The following is a 14,749-nucleotide window of genomic DNA, read 5'->3' as shown; positions in this document are numbered from 1 at the left end:
TTATCCATGGAATCTTTGCTTTAGCAATAGTATATCTGTATGTACTGTATATCTATGCCTATGTCTGTATCTCATTTGACAAAATATGAATTATCTTCTAGCGAGATTATAAATGAACTATAATTTGTTTCAGGTAATTTACTCAATTCAATTTTAATTTAGTTTACTTAACAAATGATGATTTAAATGCATTAGTCAATTCATTAAATAAGATGGAAAATAAAGATGTTAACTTGAAACATCTATTTTTAGAAGTAATTGACAAATTTAATACCATGGCAATAATTGATGGACGGAAGGACCATGTCAGTTTAACTGTTGATAATGTTCATCTGGAATATGGTGTCGTTTATGAATATGACAGTACAGCTGGAATAAAATGTCATGTTTTGGAAAAGATGGTTGAACCAAAGGGCTTTTTCAGCTTGACTGCGAAGGTATGAAGCATAAAATATTTCTTTCTTTAATTATTTATTGTTCCTTCTGTCACTGAAGTGGCGTATCTTGAATAGGGAAAGGATTTTAGTTACTTCATTTCAAGGCTATCATTTGTCGATGATCTGTTGATGGTTATTAATTCTTATGAATTGTGGTTATTTGCCCAGAAATACCTCTGTATGGTTGATGGTTGTTAATGGTTATGAGTCATGGTTATCCACCCAGAAAGAAAATTTAAGTTGCAGGGCAGTCATAAATTAAACTGCTAAACTTAAAATAACATGAAAGAGGTATAAACTACAGTATGTCGCTACCTTTTAGATTTTTGTGTTTTCAAATACTTCTTGAAATGTTTTTTTGTAAAATAACAATTGGATGTTAATTTTTTTTTAAAAAATCTTGGTTATCTATTTTAATAGCAAAGTCTCATATCACTTATTTTGCGTAAGAGGGGTCAAGAGTATACTCATCCACAACATTATGCAGACTAATTGCTCCTTTCATAAATAAAGTGTACCCAGTGTGTTCCATGCTAATTGCTCAGAGGAGCACGTCATTGTAAAAAGGCTCTAACTGGTGTTAAATTACAACAAGGAGGAAAATGAAAAATCAGTGATGCCATTCCAGCCACCTAGAGATAAGGATTTGGACAAAATACAGTAGTGTGACATCAAGATGGGGAGAAAGACGAACTCTATCCCAAGTAATGTTTATGAAGTGATAAGTTGCCTATACTAGCAGTTATTGTGGTACTTTTTCAGTTATAATATCAATCAAAAAGTAACTATTTTCCCCTTCCTTGTAAAAAATTGGCCTATATGCAATTGCTAGATTGCAACTAGAGTGGACTCACTGAATTGATTGCTTAGTTGAAACTTATGTAAATCCCATTGCTCCAGTGGATGGACTCTAGCTAAAAGTGACAACTTACACATCCATCACATACTATATCTTGACTGATATTTTATCAGCAAGTCAGACAAGATTTTGTTAGTGATGAGTGTGTATGAGAGATAGTTGCAGTATTATTTTATTGAATGGCTATAGCCTTCCTTGTTGTTGGAGCTGGAGTGGCTACTATTACAAAGGGCGTATCTGGAAAAGTACTATTCAGATGAGTATTGTTTAAATGCTTAAGTTGCTGTACATATTTTAGAGAGAAGCTGTTTTCTTGAAAGTACCTTTTTCTGAAGTCTAAGTTTTTATGACTCAGTCAGAGAGTTTTTAACCCTATATGGCATGTGCTGTTGGTTTAATTGTGGCTTTTTTGTGTTACTGCATTTATGCACTAGTGGTGTTGTGATGTATTGAGTCCTGGCTTGTGCTCTATTTTATACTATGTTGTGAAGCAATTGAAGGTTGTTGTTGTTGTTGTTGTTGCTGTTATTACTATTGCTATTGTTGTTGTTTATACCCTGCTTTATCTCTCCTGAAGGAGACTCAAATATCTCCTATTGAAATCATTATGTATGAACTACTTGTATCACATACATACTTGCTGCACAATTGCACCGTTGACAATGGTATGGTCATGGTTTCTCCAATGTGCACTTATACTTGGGTTAATATTGAATAAACATGCCCCTCAGCCTTTTTTGACCATTCTGATAATATATTTTTGCCAGAAGAATGACTACACTGGTAGAGTGTTTTGCAATCATATGGAAGTTTTTCCCCCTGAATTTATCTTTCATATTTTTAGAATATCTTGTGCTGTCTATTTTGGCAAATTTAGTCCTATTTTATAGATCCTCAAATGGCACAAATGAAGTCTAGAATTGCTTAGGAAGTAATTTATAGTGAAGAAGAGTAATGCAAAAACAATTAGGAGAGCTAAATTTAAATGTTACATGTAATACGGTAATTCTTGAGGGTTCCTTTTCATCAAAGCTGCAAATCTTAATTACAAAGTGGTATAAATTTTTAAAATAGTCATTTAGGAATGGCAATGCTTTAGAGTTACTAAATAGATAATTTGAAATTGAAGAACGGGATCTACATGACCTGGTATGGATTTAACCACACTCTCTGTTGTGATAGCCAGGGGATAGATTTTGCTGAAACATTTTGCATTATTAATTAAACCTGCTGAAAACAAAACTTTTACAAGCAATTAGAAACCTAATTAATATCATGATTCAGAAAGTGTAAGTTAAAGTACTTTTTTGCTATAATTGCATATATCCTGTGAAAGTTTTTAATGCTAAAGGAAACATAATTTAATGCATGGGAAAATAGTTAGTAAATGCCCTATACACAAGCCATAAATTCTAGTCAATGGAATCAAGAAAAATATTTCAGATGAGAGAAATTAATTGAGCTCTTTGATATTTTATCTTGCAAATTTTTACAATGTAGAGTATAAGTTCAGTATACTGGATGCTTGTGCAGTGCTTTAGAATGAATAGTTTTGGGGTGCTGTTGAAAGATAAGAGTCTAACAAAAGACAGTAGATTTTTTATGAGTCTGTTTTATATTGAGTGCAAATAAAAATGACTGGGTCCTTGTATCTTTAACACATTTTTTTCTTCTGATTTATGTATGATTCACATAGTTTCTGATTTTAAAAGCATAAAGATTCATAACAGACTTTTCAACACTAACATACTCTACTGCTTTTAACATAAAATGTTTTAACACTGAAGGAATCTACTATAATTAACTTACAGATTCTGGAAGCACTTGCAAAAAGTGATGAGGAATTTGTGCAAAACTGTAACAGCCTAAATAGTCTGAATGAAGTAATGCCTCCTGACATACAAAGTAAATTCAGCACTATTTGCAATGAGAAAATGGAACACATTTGTAGAAGGATTACTAGTTACAAAAAGGTAAGGGTAAAAAGGTGTGTTTGAAAAAAGCAAAAATATTGATCGCATATACCTACAAAGTACTCCTTTGGGATGGACATCCAGCCTCTGGTTCAATGTCCCCAGTTGAGAGGCATGTCTTCTTATGTCTTCTTATGTTGTTTATGTTCTCATGTTATGCCCATTACTGATGTTAAGTAAAAATAAAATTTTAATCAGGAGTGACTTTAAAGCAGAAGAGGGGGAGGAAAATGGTACTATTATCTAAAAATCTACAGTGGGGAGGCATACATAAAGGTTCGTGGTGGAACAGAGAGAACTGAAGAAATAAAGCAAATGGATTCTACCAGTCCATTGTTTTTATAGGGCTGTACACATGGCCACAAAACATTAAAGTGCAGATGTAAATATTACAGCACCTCATCCAGGAAAAGAGGCAAATAGCTGCTTATTAGATTCAAAGGTCCCTGCTAAATATCTGGTTAAGGGAAAGTCTGTGATCTGGGTGGATTCAATTTACATACCATTTATTACTAGCCTTCTTCAGTAGGTAGAATCATGAAGTTGGAATGGATTATAATGGCAATCTAGTCCAATTCTCTGCCTAGCAAAAATATGACTACCTGATTATTGTTCAAATAATCAAAAACATTGGTTCATGTTCTAATCTCTGGAGCAGCAATCCCTTTCCAAAAAACAACAGTCACCCCTCCCCCCGCACCCCATAAAAGCCTCAAATTCTCATGTCATCTTTCAGTTGCCTCTTCTCCTAGGTAACCTATCCAACTCTCTGAATTGTTCTTCATAGCATTTGTTTCCTACACAATTTTATCAACTTGATTTCTCTTCTGTGTATGCATTCCAGCTTGTCGATATCCTTCTTTAACTGTGATGCACAGAATTGCACACTGTATTCTATCTGAGGTCTGAATGATACAGAACAACCTTTTTAGGTTGGTGTTTCACACTCATAGTTCATGTTTAACCTGTAGTCTACTACGATCCCTGGCAACATACTAGCTCCATTTGGATGTTGACATGAATGCAGAAAAGCTGAAAGTAAATTGCAAATCTGCTTTTTTCTGTATAGTATATTATATATTTCTGAACTCGACAAATGTTAGGTTTTGGAATGTCTGCAATGTTTCAATATGAATATTGATATCAGTCATTAGAGTATCTGCCTTTTAAAGTTTTTCCCTATCTGTTATCTCAGTTCAACTTGACTGCTGTAGAGAGGAGTTTTAATCCCCCAATCAAAATTTCTATGCATGCAATTATGCTATGCTTTTCATATAGTTCCTGACTACTGTAGAATAATCCATTACGTTCTACAATGTCTATGATAGTAAGATAGTATTGAGTCAGGAAGAATATTGGCACAACTATATGGGGAATTACTACATCTGATATTACCTTAATATAAATTCATACAGTCATTTACTGCTCAGAAAAGACCTTTCCAAAACCCATTAACATGATGCATAGTTGTTTCAAAAATGTTTACAGTTCTTGATAGCTGTTAGTAATGTGCCTTATTCCAAGAACAGCTATGCTTTTATTTTAGAGAGGTAAATGTAACCATAGTAACAAAAGTGTCTGAGAATTCTTTAGCTGTGCTGTTAGTTTCACTGCAAAAGTTTGAAATCTATAAATAGAAACCTATTGGCTTCCTGTGTTTCTTATTATCCCATTATTTCTAACAGAAGTTTTAGTCAAGCATAATGCTCTCCAGGTTTTTCAAGCATATGTATGAAAACTATTTTGGATAATACTTACTGTTTCATTGAATTATATCCGGGCTTTTGGTTTCTGTGGGAGATAATGTGTGGGAGGTTTAAATGTGAAATATGCACTGCTCTTCTTCCTGTTTAAATGCCCTTAATGCCTTTGTTGCATTATTCCACATCTTTCAAGGAAATAGTACTAGATTATCTGGACAGAAGTATTATGAACAGCACTTAATGTCTATACCATAAAAGTTCTTGAACACATCCCATGCAATGTATTATTATTATTTTTTTGCAAACTTGGGTTCAAAACATATATGGTATTTTTGTTTATATGTGAGTTTAGGAAGTCACCATGGCTATTTATAGATGTAACAGAAAGTACCCATCTTTAATATGACTGTTATTAAGAATATTATCAATATAAATAGCCATATTTCTATGTTATGGTTACCTAAAATATGTATTTTTTTTCTTAGGCTTGGCAATGTATACCAGGATTTTCATACTTCACAATATTTTTAGATCGGCTGAACCAAATGACAAATATTTAGGACTCTGGGAGAGTCGGGTCCAAATCCCAAAATTTTGGTTTGAACATTGGACCAAGACTCTGGAGATGGGGAGTCAAATCCTCACTTGCTGGTTGATTGTGAATACATCACACTTCCTTAGAGAAAAGCAAATATATTATCAAGAAAACCATATGATGAAGTCTCAACAAATCAGAGTTGACTTGAAGGCACATAATGAAAACAACAGACATAGTTGAGGTAGCATTTCTTCCCTCCCCGGAGTTGTTCTGGACATTTTTTTGAGGTAGCAATAGTTCAAAGTGTGGACAGCAATTGTAAACATTATAGCCAGTTATGACGAATGCTGCAGATCACATTTCAACAGTCTCTGTAGGGCTGCATGATTCCTAATGCTGCAGTTGTCATTGCATGAGTGATTGGCATACATACTAGCTGTGATGGTGGGTACATTTCTGGTATAATTTCTGGAACTCTAGGTTTTATATTATACTCCTACTAAGTGGATAAGGAGCATGTTGTTGCAGGGGAGATACACCAGTCCTTCCTACAAGTGTTGTAAGCAAGCAGAAAATTTATCTGCACACTCATGATTGGATTTTTTAAAAAAAATTGGTATTAGGTTGTAATTCATGATAGTGAATATCTCTATCTATAGTGACAGATCATCACTGAGGAAAGCTTATGTTAATACTAGATATTGTTATCACAAAAATTATCTCTTGTTTAACAGTCAGTAAAATGAGAATACAATTTAGTGAACTAAAATAAAAAAGGTGTTTTGTTCCATTATTTTGTTCTTGTGTGCCTTCAAGATGTTTCCAACTGATGGCAACTCTAAGACACAAAGTGTTTTCTTGGTAAGATTTGTTTAGAGGAGATTTCCCTTCCATTTCCTCTGAGGTGGTGTGACTTACAAAAGATCAGCTAATGGGTTTCCATGGACATGTGGAAATTTGAACCAAGTTTTTAGAGTAATAGTCGTACACTTCACTGGTTCTTTTAAAATTAAGTACAAATTAGTGAATGCATTTTCTCGCTTTTGAAAAATAAATCAGTAAAAAAGATTTCAATATCCAAATCTTTTAAAAAGTAACAGTTTTAATATTAGTTTTGATACTAAAATAAACTTTATGCATTTAATTTTTCACTTGCAGTTTTCACGGGTTTTAAAAAATCGAGCTTGGCCTACCTTCAAGCAAGCCAAGTCAAAGATTTCTCCACTACACAGCAGTGATTTCTGTCCAACTAATTGCCACATCAATGTGATGGAAGTCTCATATCCTAAAACTTCAACATCAGTTGGCAGTGCCTTTGGTGTTCAGTTGGATAGCAGAAAACATCTATCACATGAAAAAGAGAACAGATATACTGACCAAGGTAAGGCTCAGTGATTTCCCCCTCCTTTTTCCCATCACACAAGCACATTTTCTGACATAATCATGGAGCTCCATTTAGATTCTGCCTTGCCACTGCTTCAGGTGGAAACTGTGTGTGTGCCCACCTTTACAGATTAAGTGGCCAGTATAGATAAGGCCAAACATGCACTTGAAGAAGATACTCTACAACCTATTTTTATAACTCAGTTATGCTTTATCATGTTAATGATTGCTATTACTACTTAGGCTGATTTCTTCCCATAAGAGGAAGTTATAATTTATCATTCATACAATCACTTGCTTCTCCCCCTGTTTTTTCCTGATTAACCAGCAAACCCTTAGATAACTCAGAATTTCTCCCCCATTACTTATATCTGTGGGGAAATGTCTTTAGATAAGTGAGTTGCACCTTCAGCTACTTCTTTTGTGTTTTAGATTGACCTGAGAGTGCTCTAAATCTATGGCATAGTCAGTAAAAAGCTAGTTTTACGCTACTGTTGAAATGGTTTATTGGACCTTTCTTGGTTCCTAACCTCAATACTGTGTGTGTTTCATGTCTATGTGAAAAAATAACTCTCTAACTTGGAAACAAATAAAGTGAGATCTAAAAACTCTACACCAGTCAAATGCTTATGAGAATCCCACAAGAAGGACATGACTAAAATAGTACCCTATTCCTCATGTTCCCTAGCAATGGGTAAGGGTATTCAGAATTATATTTCTTCTGATATTTGAGATAAGCATTTGGTCACAAATAACTTTTTCCTTCCACAAGTGCATTTAATCTCCTTTTAAAGGTATCCAAATTAATAACCATCACTACGCTTCATGATATATGGCAAATGTCTATGCCATTTTATTTATAAGACATGGAAATTGATGGAAATTGTGGATCCATAGCTCACAAAGCCAGAGAATCTACTGTAATTGCTACCTTATCTGTTTCTCTAAGAATTTAAATATAGAATGTATTTATGCCTTCCTTTCTGTTACCCTTAGCCTTACCCTTTTCTCATCCTGCACTAGTTGCTCAGATTGGTCATCATTCTGTAGTTTGCAGTTAGAATCATAGAATAGTAGAGTTGGAAGAGACCTCATGGGCCATCCAGTCCAACCCCCTGCTAAGAAGCAGGAAATAGCATTCAAAGCACCCCCGACAGATGGCCATCCAGCCTCTGCTTAAAAGCCTCCAAAGAAGGAGCCTCCACCACGGCCTGGGGGAGAGAGTTCCACTGCCGAACAGCTCTCACAGTGAGGAAGTTCTTCTTGATGTTCAGGTGGAATCTCCTTTCCTGTAGTTTGAAGCCATTGTTCTGCGTCCTAGTCTGCAGGACAGCAGAAAACAAGCTTGCTCCCTCCTCCCTATGACTTCCCTTCACGTATTTGTACATGGCTATCATGTCTCCTCTCAGCCTTCTCTTCTGCAGGCTAAACATGCCCAGCTCTTTAAGCCGCTCCTCATAGGGCTTGTTCTCCAGACCCTTAATCATTTTAGTCGCCCTCCTCTGGACGCTTTCCAGCTTGTCAATATCTCCCTTCAACTGCGGTGCCCAAAATTGGACACAGTATTCCAGGTGTGGTCTGACCAAGGCAGAATAGAGGGGGAGCATAACTTCCCTGGATCTAGACGCTATACCCCTATTGATGCAGGCCAGAATCCCATTGGCTTTCTTAGCTGCCGCATCACATTGTTGGCTCATGTTTAACTTGTTGTCCACGACGACTCCAAGGTCTTTTTCGCACACACTGCTGTCAAGCCAGGCGTCCCCCATTCTGTATCTCTGATTTCCATTTTTTCTGCTGAAGTGAAGTATCTTGCATTTGTCCCTGTTGAACTTCATTTTGTTAGTTTCGGCCCATCTCTCTAGTCTGTCAAGAAAGTTTTCTCTTTCTTCTCTCTGCACATGTTTCAGAACCTTTCCCCGTGAGATGTAATGTTACCTTTTATAGTTGCAAATAAATATATTTCATATCCTTTTTTCAAAGAAGACAAAATCTTTGTTAGACCTGTGTATGCTGGTAGTTTAGAACTGGTAATTGTTCCTGCTTGCACATACTAATTACTATGCTTGTGAGACAAATCTACTGTGTTTCCCTTTCTCTACAGTCTTTTTGCAATGTTCATTTCTATTTGTTTTCCTCATCTGCTATTGCTTCTTTGCAATTTGTTTTATTGCTTCCCAGTTAGTATTTATTAGACAGATTCTACTCAGTTAGTGACCACATGACAACATTATGACACCGCTTAGTGAATCATATTCAATTGTATGTTGAGTTGCTAAAGGAAAATGCAGGCTATTCAAATGAGAGCCATAATTCCTGAATAGTTTAATCCTATTTTGTTCCTATTTGTGTGTGTGACTCCCATTTCCCACCTCCATTTTTGAGCAATAACTAAGAAATCATTTAGAATATAATCTTAGAGAAAACATAGGGTATAAACAATGTGCTTCTGATTGAAGTGCTTTTTGCTTCTGAAAATATTTAACAAAAAATACTCTCATTTTTTTGCTTAGACGCAATCATAATTACAGGTGTTTTGTTTTCCCAAGTATTTATTTATAGCTACTTGTTCGTTGATTGATTTTACTAAGAAGTAGCTATGATTTTTCAATGCTTGGAATTGCTTTAATATACTGATTTTAATCTTTGAAAAACAGAAATAACGTTTTACTAGCAGGGGGGCAATGTCAATTATACCAGGGTTGTGGGGAGAATGAATTTCTATACCCTTTTAGCCTCTAGCATCAGTCTGCTCATAAGCCATATACGTGCAAGTAAGGCTTGTGTTTTAAACTCAAGAATGGTCATTAATTGGGCTCATGAAAAGAAATCTGTTTTGTTTGGAAAGAATCAGAGCACCCGAGAACCTATATTTATTCATTTATTTGAAAATTCCATCATTTGCAGGTAAACTGAATCCCATGGTTTATGTACAACATACAATCACTACCATGGCAGCTCCTTCAGGACACTCCTTAAGTCAGCAGGATGGCCATGGGTTGAGATATCTGTTAAATGAAGAGGATCTGGAAACACAAGATGTCTATCAGAAATTGTTGTGCAAGTTGCAGGCTGCATTAAAAGAGGTGGAAAACTGTGTTTCACAAATAGATGAGTAAGTAAAGCACCAGAATATATTTTAGAGATTCTGAACATTAAGAGATAAATAGAAAATAGTGATCAAAATAAATTGTGTCTTCTCTTATACCTCAGCATAAACACTATCAAGCCAAAACTTGTATATTTATCAGATGAACCAAGAAATAGATAGCATATCCTTAAAAATAATCAATTTCTTTCCATTAATATTTTCATGTTAGTATTACAGCAACGTTTTGTTTACTAAATTGTCAGTGTCACTGCTATTCTGCTACTAAATTTACATGACATAATTTTTCTCTTTTTTATGCTTTTCATACTATAAGAGTAAATAAAGTCTGTGAGTCACATAGTTGAAAAGGTGAACACTACACGTGAGACTCTTACATAAAGTGTTTGGTAACAATAATTCTATATGAAACGTAATAGAAAATTATTTAGGTTTTACATACCTGTTAATCCTAAATTGTCAGACTTTAAACAAAATCATCATTCTCTTATTACTGGTTGCTTGCTTGAACTATTGGGTTTTAGTTATTATACTTATTTATTCAGAGTGTTATAGTTTATCAGCTCTTAAGAGTTTATGATGTATTATAGTTTGGTCCAATAAAATTTGATAACGTCGACCAAGCTAATGATATTGCTGGCAGAATGGTACTTGAGTATAATTTGTGCAATCATCCTATTTGATAGTTATCTGCTTTATAAGCTTATTGCATTTCAGACTTGCGTCATTTTCATTGCACAGTTCACATATTTTCATAGTGGTATTAGTGATGTACAGAAGTTTTTTATTATTATTAAGAAGAATGTATGCAATTGCAGCCTCCTCTCTTCAATAACATATTCACCAAGATCGGAGCATAAAACTCACGAACCATTAACATCTCCAGATAGTGATAATGAAAAAGGAGAGCGCAATGGGAAAAAGGTCTGTTTCAGTGTAACTGGTGATGAGCAAGAAGATTCTGGTCACGACACTATTAGCAACAGGGATTCATATAGGTAAGTGTGCCTTAAAGGTAAAGGTTTCATCTTGACATTAAATCTAGTCGAGTCTGACTCTGGGGGATGGTGCTCATCTCAATTTCTAAGCCAAAGAGCCGGCATTGTCCGTAGACACCTCCAACGTCATGTGGCCAGCATTACTGTATGGAGCACCGTTACCTTCCTGCCGGAGTGGTACTTATTGATCTAGTCAAATTTGCATGTTTTTGAACTGCTACGTTGGCAGCACCTGGGGCTAAAAGTGGGAGCTCACCTTGCTCCCCAGATTCAAACCACAGACCTTTTAGTCAGCAGGTTCAGCAGTTCAGCGATTTAACCCGATTTAATCATAGCTACTTCTTAGTAAAATCAATCAACGAACAAGTAGCTATAAATAAATACTTGGGAAAACAAAACACCATTGGGGGCTCCAAGTGTGTCTTACCTCCATCAATAAAAGGGCAGCATACGTTTGAGTAAATAGTATTAATTTTTAAAATTTTTAAAATTAATTTTTAAAATTTTTAATGGAAATGAAACATAGTGTTTATCAATCAGCTAAAATTAAGCAAGTAGAAGATAATGTTATTTTGTACTTTCAAAATTGTTTTTCCTCTCAGTGCTTTCCTACTGTCGGCCACATTTGAGCACAGAATTAGCAAAGATAGGCTCACTGTGGAGTTTAGGAGGAGATCTGATAAATGTATAGGGCCAGATATTGAGACATGTTCCTGGTCCTCATGAAAGCCATGAAATCCTGATGATCTTTTCTTAGCATGGATGCTAAAATCCTCCAACACAATAAGTTTAAAACCACTTCCAAGATCACCCTCAGCAGCTCTGGCTGGGAGACAGTTGTGCAGTGAGGTGAAATAGATACCAACAGGGTCCTCATCTTATCTCGTTGCCTTCTTATCTAAACCTTAAAAATTGTCAGAGGGAGTACTGCAGTTGAAGAATGCATTGCAACTCCTCATCCCAACCCATCAGATCTTGCCTGCTCCTGCCTCAAAAATCCTGGTGGACATAATGGGGTAAAATTGGCACCTACTCTTGAGTTAACCAGATTTCAGTTAAATATGCCAGGTCAGTGGGCTTATCTAGGATCATGTCCTAGATAATACAGTTTTTTTCAATCATTTACCTGGTCTTAAGCCAGAGTGCTTTGTGATCTGATGGGGCTCTCCTAGAAGAGCCAGGAATCATGTTTGTTGGATGGTGAACCAGAAGAAGGCACAGACACAAGATGTCTCTCCTCCAATGGCTTGTGCTGTTTCTACTGCCATATCTCCTCCTGCTCCTTATATTTTCTGAACACACATTTAGCTAACCAGAAATAAAAACAAATAAGCCATTAGAAACAAACTCATAGGTCTATCCTGAAGAATTCCTGATACCCAAGGGATATTACTTAGTAGGTGCTTCATTTCTTTCTTCCCGATATATAACAGCCTGTTTTGCTCTGTTGTCCACTCTATCTGGATTCAATAGGTAAAACAGGACTTTGTTGCAAGACTACAGAAATATGTGTCTTTCTCTGTGTGGAAATGTTAATACAGAAATGCTTGTGGAATTTTCATGGAATTTTTCAAAGTCCCAAACTGATGAGAAAATGGGATGAAATATATGTATGATAGGAAAAATGAAAAACTAAAAAGAAGCTGGAACTAATAGATTTGTTCTTCACTAAGAATTTGGAACATTAGATTCATTTACCTCAACTGGCATAACCCTGCTTAGCTATGTGTTGGATTGTAGCCTTGGGCATTATTTTGTTAAGCTTTAAAATTATACAGTATTGAGCTTTTTATCTCAGGAGGGAAATAAATGTACTGTGTGTTGTGTTTAATGGCATAAATAACTTTGGTAAAGTAGTGCAAAGAGTGTCTGGACAAGAGAAGAATAAAAGGATAAGAAAGACACTATTGAAATGTAAATGTTCTGAAAGGATTTATCCTCTTGTGTATTTCTTTCCTTTATTCAGTGACTGCAACAGCAACAGGAATTCAATTGCTTCTTTTACCAGTATTTGCAGTAGTCAGTGCAGTTCTTACTTCCACAGTGATGAAATGGATTCTGGTAATTTTTAAAAAATGTACTTTTCTGTGTGAGTTTTGTTGGCTAATTTGAGCAGTTCTTTATTAAAGTGGATGAAAGAAATGTCTTTCTTTCTTTTTCTTAAGTGCTGTAATGAGTTCTATGTGTGCATGTTCTCCAGAAGCCTCAATTTCCAGTACAAATGAAGTCGATCTCTTAAGAAATGATAATCTGTCTAGTTACAGCTACAATTTTCTTTTTGGAACAGGAATACTTGATAATAGAGTGGATTGTAAGGATCATATTAATCCCCCTTCTGAATACCATTGGCAGTTACACATTGTTCTCTTTACAAATGCCAGTGGTGCCAAAGACCAGTGTTGACAGCATAAAGCTCCTGATTTGGGAATGAGTGCAGGCTTCAACTCTCTGTTGGTTGTCTTCCCCATTGTAGGGCAAAATGGTTCTGCTTTCACTGTCTGTTTCTTGAGAAAGTGAAATGCATGTTCGTTATTTATTGTCACAAGTACCATCTATTAGAATGCCACCATTCTTTTCTTAAGTATGTTGTTTTCTCCATCTTTGCCAAACTGGCAAGGATGAGGTATTTTTTCCAGATCCCCCCTCCCACACACACTGCCTTGTGTGTGTGTGTGTGTGTGTGTGTGTGTAGGGGTGATGGTGGTGGATGTTGAGCTGCCATGGCAATGATCTTCAGTCTACTCCAAGGAAATGACATTTCCCCAGCATTCAGGAAAATAACAGGATTTGAGTTTTTAGAAAATAGAAATTTCATTTTGTGAAAGTAGAAATTAATCTTACCATAGTATTACATTTGCCCATGTTGAAGAAAGGTTAATTGGACTGTTAATAATACTACCAACTGTTCCATATTACTAGCAATATCACTATAAACAGCACCAAATTCCCACACTCTTATTCCTGATATTTAATATACAGTATTTAAATGGGAACTTTACAAATAGAGTATGGTGTGCTTCTACTTTTAAAGCATGGATCAGACATAAAGACTTTTAACACTTGGGTACTATTTTAAAAGGTTTTTTTCTTCCTCTAGTATTATATTTTTTTTCTTTGCTTTTGTCTATAGAGATTTGTGAACAGAGCATTAAAAACACAGTTGTGATTAATAAATGAAAACGATATGCAGCAAATTTTACTTTCTTTCCCTGAAAGAACCCTCAAATTTCAGAAAGGAAGTAGGAAGAAAATGATTTAGTGGTTAAGATAATTTAGAAAATGGCGATAGTAAGTATCACTTAACCTGAATTAAAGTATCAAGAAAGATAAAAGGAATCATGGTGAAAAAGTTAAAGACTACACATTCAAATTCCCTCAGCCATAATAATATTTTCTGAAGTCTGGAGGGGAAGTTAAATGAGTGTTTCATTCTCCCAGAAAGAAAAACAAAACACTTCTCCCACAATCAGTTTGTAACTATATAAACATAATAATAGTATTAATAATCTAGATTTAGAGTCTGAATAGTCTGTTAAAGCCTTAAGTCAAAAACAATTTCACATATTTTTAATAGGTGACGAACTTCCTCTGAGTATACGCATTTCTCATGACAAGCAGGACAAATTACATGGCTGTTTGGAGCATCTTTTTGGTCAGGTAATTCATTTATTGCAATTACACAATTAATACCAGTTTGATAAACTGCTAATTTAGTTTGCCAATAGGTCCAGTTGTCAGCCTAGAGTTTT

General features: G+C 35.3%; 1 protein-coding gene across 2 annotated transcripts in view; it reads left to right on the top strand.

The window, feature by feature from the left end:
* The window catches only part of prex2 (phosphatidylinositol-3,4,5-trisphosphate dependent Rac exchange factor 2), a 145,887-nt gene that overhangs the window by 96,674 nt on the left and 34,464 nt on the right, over positions 1–14,749 (top strand). For both annotated transcript variants that reach the window (XM_003219634.3, XM_062980284.1), the window contains exons 22-28: positions 253–437; positions 3,108–3,269; positions 6,669–6,891; positions 9,801–10,008; positions 10,821–11,000; positions 12,967–13,061; positions 14,575–14,657. In XM_003219634.3, coding sequence (XP_003219682.2) covers positions 253–437; positions 3,108–3,269; positions 6,669–6,891; positions 9,801–10,008; positions 10,821–11,000; positions 12,967–13,061; positions 14,575–14,657 — 1,136 coding nt within the window. The remainder of the gene's footprint in view (positions 1–252; positions 438–3,107; positions 3,270–6,668; positions 6,892–9,800; positions 10,009–10,820; positions 11,001–12,966; positions 13,062–14,574; positions 14,658–14,749) is intronic.

The sequence above is a fragment of the Anolis carolinensis genome, chromosome 4, assembly GCF_035594765.1.
Source record: "Anolis carolinensis isolate JA03-04 chromosome 4, rAnoCar3.1.pri, whole genome shotgun sequence".
NCBI lineage: Eukaryota > Metazoa > Chordata > Lepidosauria > Squamata > Dactyloidae > Anolis > Anolis carolinensis.
Note: the sequence above shows the minus strand (reverse complement) of the source record. Positions and strands in the feature narration are given on the sequence as shown.